Source organism: Adelges cooleyi, unplaced genomic scaffold, assembly GCF_023614345.1.
Source record: "Adelges cooleyi isolate 19-005CV unplaced genomic scaffold, UGA_ACOO_1.1 ACOO_flye_CR_arks_rails_tigmint_CR_PRNA_23, whole genome shotgun sequence".
Taxonomy (NCBI): Eukaryota; Metazoa; Arthropoda; class Insecta; order Hemiptera; family Adelgidae; genus Adelges; species Adelges cooleyi.
In genome coordinates, this window is record NW_026095893.1 from 14,768,981 (window position 1) to 14,781,529 (window position 12,549).

The 12,549-nt window shown below is 30.8% G+C and overlaps 1 protein-coding gene and 1 long non-coding RNA gene across 2 annotated transcripts; one reads left to right on the forward strand and one right to left on the reverse strand.

The window, feature by feature from the left end:
• Positions 1-267: 267 nt before the first annotated feature.
• On the forward strand, positions 268-4,954 carry LOC126835515 (DNA polymerase delta subunit 3-like). The gene is made up of 7 exons (XM_050568166.1): positions 268-602; positions 1,345-1,400; positions 1,997-2,432; positions 2,504-2,596; positions 2,839-3,118; positions 3,804-3,947; positions 4,120-4,954. The coding sequence occupies exons 1-7, from the start codon at positions 555-557 to the stop codon at positions 4,350-4,352; spliced, it is 1,290 nt and encodes a 429-aa protein (XP_050424123.1). The 5' UTR covers positions 268-554; the 3' UTR covers positions 4,353-4,954.
• Positions 4,955-8,188: 3,234 nt separating this feature from the next.
• On the reverse strand, positions 8,189-8,553 carry LOC126835965 (uncharacterized). Its single transcript, XR_007685263.1, has 3 exons — positions 8,537-8,553; positions 8,372-8,467; positions 8,189-8,306 (listed from the first exon to the last, which is right to left on the reverse strand). It is a non-coding gene; the product is annotated as an uncharacterized LOC126835965 (long non-coding RNA).
• Positions 8,554-12,549: the final 3,996 nt, after the last annotated feature.

The window sequence follows — 12,549 nt, forward strand, 5'->3', positions numbered from 1 at the left end:
AAAAATAAAACGTTTATCGTCCATAAGCCGCATAGAAAACATCGGCCTCCGGGCAAATGGTGGCGCCACCTGTACAGCGAAGCTGAACTACCAAAATGCCTGAAGCATTCGAACCCAGATTTTTACTGATAAGAAGTTGAGTGGTTTCAACTTATCTTCTCTACATCGTGGTTAAATGGGATAATCATAATTTTTTGGCGGCAAAAAAATGTTTTGTTTTTGTACTATTATCATTTATCATGATAATGAGTGATTATTCTATAACTAAAGATAAAAAATGTAAAGATTATGTATTTAGTTAGTTATAGACTTTAGTTTGTCATACCCATAGTGTATGGACCTTAATATGCTTACATATATTTACAATTATATTATGATCATAACGCATTGAAAAACATAAGATAAACTCATTGTTTTGGACTTGCAATTCACATTTTGATTTCGATGTTCGCCTAAAATGTTTTATGCTTAATATACGATTTTTTTTAATATCACTTGCATTATATTATATATTTTATTTGTGTACATTTAATCATTAACTAAAAATTAGAATAATGGAAACAAAATTAATTGATGAAATACTCGAAGATAAACAACAAATAGTAAGCTATATATTTGTTTCTATCAGTAGTGGTATTAATTAAAAAGACCTAATTTAGATTTAAAAAAAATGTATATAATATATATGTGTGTTTTTTTACGCCTTCCCACCACAAGCTTATAAGTTATACCTTATAAGTGTACATGTAGTGTTGGATCAATCTATTAAAAGTAGTTTAATTACTTAGTAATAAAATAATTCCTTCTCAGCTTCGCTGTAAAGTGAAAATAAATATTTGAAAAATGTATCACTTACATTGTTTACTAAACTTAAGAATACTCCTATATGTAAAAATGGACTATTCTCTTAATATTTTGGAAGTCATGCGTCTTTGATCTTCAGAGATATGTGTGTGGTTCATTGTGTTCTTTCTGTTTCTGTAGATAAATATTTAACAATTCTTATTAGGATGGATGGAATTTGAGTATGTAGTGGAAACCAGTATTAATATGCATAATTCTCCTTGAGTTACCTGATTTTTGGTCACCCCTAAATAAAGTGAATCCAAAAAATGATATTTACAACAGTATACTTGTCTTCCAATAACAATATTACTATCAGTCTTCGGTGTGCAATGATGATAGTTACATTAATAAAAAAAAAATGCACATACACTATTATAATGTACATAATTTTGTGGTAGAGAGTCATTTAAATATTTCATTAATTACGTATTAATTATTGGTTTATTTTTTTAACTATTAAAGATACCAGAAGTAACTATATGATTGTATTTTTTTTAGGTTACTTACAAAACTCTGACAAAAATGTTGAATATTCATCCAAATAAAGCAAAACAGTAAGTTTATTTATACAAATAAAATAAAAATGTAATATTTTTTTTATAGTGATTAATTTCTTTGATGTACAAACATTTAATAAAACTTTGTTTTCCAGTTATAAGGATTTTTATAAGAAGTATTTATATGCTTTTGTAGATACAGGGTCAGCCTGGCGCATAGACCTCGGACACTAAATCTCTAAACGGCCCCTATAAAAAAATTGTATCTACATTTTACATAATTTTACAGTTGTTTCACCTTAGCAAATCGTACATATTGTGTTAACCTATTAACGCCCGGTGGTCCCTTTGAGACTCAAAAATTAGGAAAAAAAATAGTTACGGGCGTTAATAGGTTGAATGCCCGGTTAGGGCCTACGAGGCTTTAAAGGCTTCAACATAGCTGGGGGCCCCGGTTATGTTCATGACCCTAGCTAGGCCAACCCTGTGTAGATTTATTCTAATTAATGTGCTATGCTTCACATTTTTTTGGCAGCTTAACAGTATGTTAATTTATTCTTATTATTTTTATACATTTTGATTAGCCTAACTTCAGATTTATGTCTGTGTTTCACTTAAACTAACAGTAATTTATTAAATTGTTTATTTTCTAGGCTATTAAAAGATTATATTTGCAAAATATCAGATAGCAAGAAATACTCAGTAACTGTAGTTATTGGTGGTTCATTAAAAGAAAAAAATGAATTTTGTATTGTACTCAGTTATGACAATCATGTTGAAACTATCAGACGCCGTTTTAAAAATATACTTTTTGAACAAATTTATAGTATTCAGCCTATTGGTCGGTTTACGGATCTCAGCAATGATTTATACTTAGCTGAACAAATTGATGAGAACTTTACTAATATTTGTTCAAGTATTCGAATGAAAAATACCAAAAAGGTAATTGCTTACGATTCAGTTAAAGGAACACCAATGGAAATAGATGAAACACAAAATAAAGAAACAAAACAAGAAAATGAATGCAAAGAAGAAGAAAATTTAAAAGAAATATTTTCTACCAGTGAATCTAAAAAAACAATAAAAAAAGTAAACAATTTTTGTGTAGTTTTTAGGCTGTTTTTAAATTTAAAAATAATAAGTTAAATTGTACTTTATAGCCTCAAAAAAATAAAAATGATTTCTTTAAAACAAATACCACACAAAAAACTGAAGTTGAACCAATCAATAAGAAGATGGTGGAATGTAAAAAGGTAAAATTTAAATCTGATTATTTAGCAAACTTTGAAATGAAAAATTGATTTAAGCCTTATGTTATGTAAATTAGTACTATTAGGAAAATACTAAAGAACATAATCTTAATTATTTAATAAACTAACACATTACTAGTTACATTATTTACATAGTTATATTTAGTTATACCTGACAATTATCAAATTAATATTTCAATCCAAGACATCTTTACCCATTATACTTTTTAATTATTTTATTTCAGACTAACTCTTCAACATCAGACTTTTTTATTAAATTGAAAAGTCCAGAATGTGAAAATAAGGATGTATTATCAATGGAAAAAGAGCAAAACAAAAAAGATGTATGTAATATGTCGTACGATAATGAAACAGTGTCACAGTCAACTGATATTAAAAAAAAAGTCATTAAAAAAGATAAAACTAAGAAAAGAAAAGCAAATAATGAAAGCTTAAAAAAACATAGGAAGCGTATACAAACATTTAATAGTTCAGATGAAGAAGAAATAAACAGTGAAGAAGAAGGTTTGTATTTTATATTGTTTAGAGTTAAAAAAATTGTTAACTAAGATTTATTATATAGAATTAAATATGTAAATTTTACTTTTGTGTTGTCATATACGGACAGTGCCTAGTAGGGTTATGACTTATGATTGTTGCATAAAAACATTGGGACTAGTTTTATCATGCTACTTAGTATATTTTAATTTTATTTGTTAGTTGATTTATAAACAAAAATCCCATGTTATAGTTAACTGAATAGAATTTGTATTATAACATTTTTGAGGGCAGTTTTTGGACTTAGAGCCTGACTTGAATCATGATTCTATACATACTATATTTATAAGTTTGTTTGTTAAACACTATCAAAAATGTTTTATTTGATTTAAACTTATAAATACCTAACATATATTTATGTCAATTAGTTTAATATTAAATAATAAAGTAAAAAAAACCACTATTTAGAGTAATAGTTTAATAAATAAATCCTAATTTTTTGCCTTAAATATTATAATAAACTCTATAAACTGTTATAACTCTATAAACTGTTGAAAAAACAAGAAATATTTGTAGTTGATTGGAAAGCAAAAAGTTGCTTATCATACCTTAAAAAATTTGAATTGTCACTTATCTAGACATACTAATTGATATAATATATTTTTTTTCTTTCTTAATTTTGTTTTGTAATCGGTCATTTAATAATTTTTAGATAATAAAAGATCTAAATATACAGAAGAACACGAAGAAGTTGATTTTGTCTTACCTACACCACCACGCCCAACAATAAGAGAAAATCTTAAAAAAGAAAAACAAGTAACAACAAGCACTTATATTGATGATGATGGTTTTGTATGTAAGTAAAAATATCCATTATGTGAACGATCATAATAATATTACTTTTTATCACAACTATGAATTAAAATTAGGACATTTTTAATTATCTAAAAAAATGTAATTGTTTACTAACTAAATAAAATAATGAACTTAATATAATTTGTTATATATTTCGTTTGGTTATTTTCAAGGTACTAACAAAGAAGTAAAAATTGTAGAAAATGAAATACCAGATGATGCATTAACTGAGTCCATCAATGTGAATAACGAATCAACCTTGAAAAATATGAAAACGAGTGAACCTGCAGATGTTACGAGTAAAATAAATAAAAAAAAATCACATTCAAAATTGATGGCTAAAAATAATTCATCGGTTCAAGGCAAAAAACAAACATCATTAACTAGTTTTTTTAAAGTCAATTAAATAGTTATCATATATATTTATCAATTATATGTTTTAAGAACTTGGTAATAATTTTATAAAAATTGTATAATAATAATAACAAAATAGGTATTATAATATGATTGAATTATTTTTAAGTTATTTTTTCTGGAATTTATTTTATTGTATTTTTTATGGGCAGCGTCCAATTAACATTTTGAAATTAAGTCTAGTGTTAATATAAGACTAAGTACTATAGTAGTATTATACAACAATAAGTATACAAAATTTATATTTTAAATATATCTTAAAATTAAATATCATACAAGAATTTCTCTAATCAACTATTTAGATACATCTATTGTAAGAATCCATTAAATTATTAGCATACAAGTCAAAATTAAAATTATTTACAAGCATTAATCTAATTTAGGGGCATTTAGACAATAGTTTGAACTCTTGAAAAGCACATAAACAGTATTTAACTGTCAGGTTCTAAGACTTGGAACTTGAAAGTATCATACTACAAACAATTCAGGGCAGTTAATAATAAAAATTTGTTAATTTAAAGATAAAGCACAGATCTTATCTTTTCCATCTTTTATTCTACGATTCAAGACTTAGGTGATGAATTTATTTGTTATAATTAATATATCAGCATATTTAACTCGTACATTTTTGTATTATACGTATTGAATACTGATAAGTACTTAATTTATTTTTTTTAAATACCGTTGATCTTTGCAATTATTTTTGCATGCCCTCTTATAGTAGGTATAAAACTGTTGAATCGTGTATGGTATTAATTTATATGAAAATAAAGAACAATACATGTAATTGGAACAAGAAATATTGTCAAACTCTACTTGTGTCGGATAAAGTAAAGAAACCCATTTAAAGTACAAAAAAATTAAATATTTAAAATCTAAGGTGACGAAATTATTTTTAAAAAAGATTCGAATCGAGGGATTTTGATATCTGAAACTTGGATAGGAGAGGGAAGGTTTGACCGGCTTACCCGATTTTACTTTACTCTTTCCTACTATGATTGAGCCAAATAACGGCATAACAGAAGATATTATAACACAAATTAATTCTTATTTCAAGAAGAAGCCAACTATAATTATAATTTATATGGGTGAAAACGTCAAATACGAACGAACGTTTGGAGCGACCCCCGAGGGTGTTTTTGAAAATTACACTGCATGGTCGTCATATGTTTCTTGACACTTCTTTTTTATAGTATCTTCGGTCATCAATATAAATGATTAAAAATCAGTTTCTAATGTAAAATAATCTCAGCTTTCTGAAAAAAGTATTAATTTTTTATTAATTAGCTGTGTTGACCGGCTTCGCCAGGGGTTATGCAATATGTTTATTTTTTTTGAAATTGGTCCTATCTAACGAAGAGTTTGTGTTGTTTCGAGTTTACGTGTTCCCTTTTTACCCTCTTAGGGGTGGAATTTAAAGAGGAGTTGAATTCTAACCCATATATCTCTATTTCCTCTTAGTATAAGCTTTTGAAACATACATAAGCTTGAATAACTTAGGATACTGTACAAATTTGAGCCCTTTTTAAAAGGGGAGAATTTCAAAGTTTACATTTTTGTTACTGATTCACTCATTCACTCATCATCAAAATCATAAAACACTTCCCGTATAGGTAGAAACGTGAAATTTGGCACATTATCTGCGATAAGTTCGCTTTATATATAGATAAATATACAATGTTTATATTTTGTATTTGTTTATACTTAGCTGTGGAAAAGTAGTCTACAATGATAATAACAACCCTTCACCCCACCCTCCCAATAGGTCTTGCCACTAGACGGTTGGCGGTCAGCCGCCAAGATAATAAAACATTAGAAGTTGTCTTGTGTAAAATGACACATAAACCACAATCAAACGTTATCCAACTAGTCTAAAAAAAACTAAGTATTAAAATATATATTAAAAAAAATGGTTTTTATACTTTTTTAGGTAATAGAAAATTAAATAAGAATTTTACTAAAATAAAAAAACCAATTAGGTTCGGGGGGGCTAATGCCCCTTTAGCCCACCCCTAAGTCCGCCTATGTGTGGTATCTGTTTGTAGTACAAGGAGGCAACTTCTTTAACAGATTTTATTCTTAAGAGGGCGTCGCACCGCTCATTTTTAAGGAGTAAAGTATAGGCAATTTTTTACAAAATCTTAATTTAAAGGTTAGACTGTGGTATGTAATTATTATTAACTCTATTTTGGTAGTTCATTAATTTTTTGGACTATCACAGCATCCTTGAAAGCGATTTAAAAATGTTTTTTCATCTCTACATGTTTAAGCAGACTGAAAATAACTCGCTTAATTTTGGTTTTAGAGTAAAAGCACCCATTATAAAATTAAAAGAGAACAATATTCCGGAGGGCAAGACGGTACGTTTTTTAAAAAAATTCATTTTTTGAAAAGTTAGTCATTTAAAAGTGTTAAAATAGTCGTTATTTCTAAACTATGTATTGAGCGTTATACATGGAATAATGAAAAAAAAGCACCGTCTTGCCCTCCGGAATATTGTTCTCTTTTAATTTTATAATGGGTGCTTTCACTCTAAAACCAAAATTAAGCAAGTTATTTTCAGTCTGCGTAAACATGTAGAGATGAAAAAACATTTTTAAATCGCTTTCAAGGATGCTGTGATAGTCCAAAAAATTAATGAACTACCAAAATAGAGTTAATAATAATTACATACCACAGTCTAACCTTTAAATTAAGATTTTGTAAAAAATTGCCTATACTTTACTCCTTAAAAATGAGCGGTGCGACGCCCTCTTAAGAATAAAATCTGTTAAAGAAGTTGCCTCCTTGTACTACAAACAGATACCAATTACCACAGTAAGCTACTCAACCACCCTAAAAATCTCGTCACCTAGCTCGGCACTCGGACTCTTCAAATAATCCTACTCGACGCCTGAAACGATCTTGGTGCAGAGACCTTCTAATCTAGATTGTAAATACACATAAAACGATACGGCCGAAAATCAATACGGTTTCAGAAGGGGTCGATCCACCGAAGATGCTATTCAAAAGGTACTTGACATGGCTCACACTGCTGCTAGCGTTGTAACGCGCCCAAAGCTACTATGCTTATTAGTAGCACTGGATGTTAAAAACGCATTTATCTCTGTCCCGTGGCACCACATCGACCCTGCGCTTTGTGAAAGCAAAGCGCCCGAGTACCTTGTGAGAATACTTCGGTCATACATGGAAGACTGGTCTCTCCTGGTCAGAAATGGCAGCCAACAACGGAGTATAACTAGTGGTGTTCCCCAAGGCTCAGTATTGGGGCCGGCACTGTGGAACGTATTTTACAATAATCTTCTCAGGATCACTATCCCAGAAGTTGACAAGTTGGTAGTGTTCGCAGACGATTTAGCAATTATTGCTATCGTAAAAGATACTCCAGTGCTAGAAGCAACTGTAAATCAAACATTATCTGCAATATCTAAATGCAGAGCACCCTCAAATTTTGCTTATGGTCGCTATTTACTAAAATAATTAATTTTAATTCTAATCTATATTTCCAATAAAATACAATGTATATATAAGTAGATATATTATACTTGTAAGTGTACATGTTTGTATATATAGATATTTTATTTAAACATAGGTACATCAATATATGAAATATAAATCATAAATCAAGATGCTTGATTGTAATTTTTGAAATACTTAAAAACTATTTTATGTTTAAAATAATAATCTCAAATCAAATTTCAAATAAGGCAATAAATAAAAACATTTTAAGATAAACAACAGGGCTGATTTTCTATAGAATTTGAATACATATTTTAATATTTGGGTACTTGAATAATTAAATTTCTTTTTTAAACCTTAAGGAGTTTTATCGCTGGTATATACCAATATTTTATTCAAGTATGTTTGTCATTGCACTGGTAGCAAGATGAACATTGCCAAAAACATTGAGTAATGCAGTCTAGAGTCTTATCCGCCAGACTAAATTCTATGATTAAACAATAAAAAAATCAAAAGTTATTGCGCATTGTTGTGATTTACTGACAATAGTACCTATTATAAATTGTAATATTGCAGATGTACAAAACTTACTCCTTCGCCTATTTCGAAGTTCTGGATTAATGGGGTTGTAGATCGAAGCCTCCGATACTATACCATTACGTCAAAAATATATTAGAAAAAAAAAATTAAAATATAATTAATATTATTTGTATTTACTGGTTTTTTGTCGACCGAAAACAGTCCTTTTGTAGGAAGATGTAGTTGTAACATCACTTTCACGACGCTCATCGGAAACGGAAAAGTCAAACTTATCATTTTTTATATCCATAAAATATATATTGCCAAAGAAGCAAACGTTATCGTTCAGGATGAATATGTAACAATAACCTATCTACCAAAACGGATTTTCATGTTTAAACTTTGCAAGTAGAAAAAAAAATAGAGCGTTGAAGCCATAGTAAAACGGTTATTGTAGTAACATAAACAGATCCCGTATCGTGTGCCGTATTAAGGTTTCATTGACCCACGTGAAAGTTGAATAAATTCATTCAACTAGAATTATTAATTATACATCATGTAATAGTACAGACTGTCGTCTGTCGTTCGCACTGAAGATGACAACATTGTTGGTGAATTACGTATACGCGGAGAGTGTATTATTTTATGTTTTAAATATTATTTTATTACGTATAACCATAAGTTGCTCAAGTTTTTTCTAGATCATGTAATAGAATGAATAATGATAACATAATCTTCTAAATATAACACAAATACAGAAGTACAGTAATAACGTAGGTCTGGAGTAATCTGATTCTGATCACAACCGTATCTGTAGTTTTATATCTAAAGGGGACCTCAAAATATACTTGAAACTAATCGGACGTCTGGTTCGTTAGTACAATCAAATAGTACTATATTTTTGTTATTTTATGGTATGCCATATTTTTAAGTTGAAAATATAATCGTTTAGTGTCTTTTTTTAGACTTGACGATGTAAATTAAATGTTTTAATTATAGTAATTTAATTTACAGTAATTTATAGTAATTTACGCCTAACGGCTTTTTATAAATTAGACAATAATATATATATATATGTAGTGATATTTAAAATACACAAATCAACCAAAAGAAAACGAAACAAAACAAAACAACAAAAAATATACATAATAAAAAGGTAATTTTGAGAGGTGTGGCCTTAACACAAATAATATAAATCATAAATCGTTAAAAATTCCCATCATACGAATGAGAGGTGCATTTTTAGTGAAATTGGATCTGGTGGTAGGAAGATAAAAGAACTTTTTAAGTCTGGTGTTAGTCGGGACCCGAATACTAAGTTGTTCCAATAAGCGAGGGGCGTCAACTCGGCCGTCTAACAAACCCGAAATAAACCGAGAGCAGAGGTTCTTGCGCCGCTGCTATAGTGGTTGCAGTCCAAGAACATTATTAATGGGACTGTAATCATGAGGTGGGTGTAAGATTTTTAAGCGATACCCAACAAAACTTAAAAACCTATTCTGTACACGGTTCATTCTCTGTCTGTCACCTGCAGTATATGGCGCCCAAATAACTGCACCGTACTCTAGGTTAGACCGAACTAGGGAATTATATAGGGCAGACAGACATTCGGTAGAATTGAAATCAGACGAATGTCTCCTAATAATCCCAAGAGCTCGTAATGCTCTACTGATAGCGAAATCAATATGGGGCCGAAAGTCTAGAGTAGGGACATACAAAAATCCGAGATCCTTTACTTGGTAAACTCGCTCGAGAGGCATCGCATTTAGACTATAGTTAAATGTCAACATCGCACGCGTACGATAATAGGACATGACTTTACACTTATTAGTATTCAGTGATAGACCTAACAAATTACACCAGATTGAAAATTTATCCAAAACGGCTTGTAGTACAAGGCAGTCTTCCTGCGATGAAATTGCATAAAACATTTTGGCGTCATCAGCAAAAAGTAGAACACGGCATGGGGAAACAAAGGAATAAACGGTGTTTATGAAGATATTAAACAGAATGGGACCAAGATGACTACCCTGAGGAACTCCGGACAGCGCTTGAAAATAATCTGATGCATTTCCAAAAAGATTTACGAACAGTCTGCGCTCCATAAGGTAAGATCTCAACCATGAAAGAAGTGGTTCACCAACTCCAAGACGATCCAGAACATATATCAAAGAACGATGGTCGATAGAGTCAAATGCTTTATTAAAATCAGTATAGATGACGTCAACCTGTTACTTTAATTCAAACGCCTCGTGAACGAAGGAGGTGAAATCGACTGCGCTAGTAGTTGTTGAGCGACCCGGGATAAACCCGTGTTGATCAATTGAAATAGTTGACAAAAGAGGTCGGTCAATGTTTTTTAGCACAATCAATTCAAATATTTTACCTAAAAAGGGCAACCCAGAAATGGGCCGATAGTTTCTAATGTTAGTCGGATCACCCGATTTTAAAATCGGTGTGATTCGACTAACTTTCCAAACTGATGGAAAAACACCCTCAGAAAGCGACTTATTATAAATCAAACAGACAGGTAAACAAAGAATATCGCGACAACGATATAAGAATTGAGCAGCAATTCCATCAGGCCCTGAACCGAGAGTAGTAGCCAATGAGCTAAGAGCAGCGTTTACCTCGCCAATGGATATAGATAAAGAGGACGGAAGGAAGGAAAATTGACTTGGGGTAAACTCATCCAATAGGGTTTTAGGGACGATTGTGGGTGCTTTATATACAGATGAAAAATAGGAGGCAAATAAAGTAGCTATTTGATTGCCCGAAGCCTTGACAGCATCTAAGTGTACTTCTTCAGGAATGGCGTGACCTTTCTGGCGGCTACTAACAAAAGACCAAAACGAACGTGGATTAGTACGCAATTTGTTCTGTAAGGTATGCATATAATCTCTGTACAAACGTTTTGACTCAGCCTTGCAACGAGCGCGCAATAAAGAAAATGTATGGTAGCGATTAGGACCGCCTAGGGTTTTGTAAGCTTTATGGGCGCGTTTCTTTTTGGCCAAAAGATACTTTAGACTTTTTGACATCCACGGAGGAAAAGTTGAAGTACGAAAGGTACGCAAGGGAACCCACTTATGAATAGCATCTAGGAGAGTATTTTGTAGAAAATTAGCAGCTTGTTCAGATGATAACATGTCTAAATTATTATTCCAATTAATATGTCCTAAATTATTGATAATTTCTTCATAGCTCGCATTCTTAAAGTCACGATAATTATGTTGATCATTAAGCGCTAAAACACCTGAATTATATTTGTACGATATGGATAGCGCTGGGTGATAGGGATCACATGGTACAAGTTGATCGAGAGACTGATCAACTGTAACACTCTCATTATTAGAGAAGACAAGATCAAGAAAATAATCGTGACTGTTGGCTGTATTATTCATTTGATGAAAGTCGAGTAAAGCATACTGATCACCAATTGAGCGAACTTTATCAGTAATAGAGCCACTGTACTCCGGCCCGGAAATACTACTTGTCCACTTTACGTTAGGAAGGTTAAAATCGCCACAAACAATGCCAATATCGAAATTATTATCTCGCCAAACCTGATCTATCGAGTCTGTATGGCAACCATAGCCAATAAGATCCGTAGTTGGAGGTAGATAAACTCCCGCTAAAAAAACAGAAACACCACCATGTAGAGTAATACGCACAAATATTTGTTCGACACTATCATAATTTGAAACAACTAAAATGGGACATAGATTTTATTTCACAGCAATTAATGACCCACCCCCGCGCAGGCAATTGCTAGTAGAAGCATTTCTATCAGTTCTAAAAATAACGAAGCCTTCTAGTCCCAACTCAGCATCAGTAATATCCCTAGAAAGCCAGGTTTCAGTTAAGATGTATACGTCATAAGACAAAGTTACAAAATTAGTATGTAAATTAAACATTTTCGTGCGAAGGCCACGAATAATTTGATAATAAATATTTAGCTGGTTATACAAAACAGGTGATTTTAAACTATTAGTATAAAGATTATTTGGCTCGTTAGCCATTTTTCTTTTAAAATTATTAAAATCAGACAAGAATAGAGTAAAAGTTGAATTTGAATGGGAACAAAATGTACAGCTATCATTGGAAAAATTATAATTCACTGGTGATGCGTTACATTTAAAATTAGTTAATTTAGTATTTAGGCCACGACAGTTATGGTAAAAACCGGTTAGCGGAGCGAAATTGGTAGA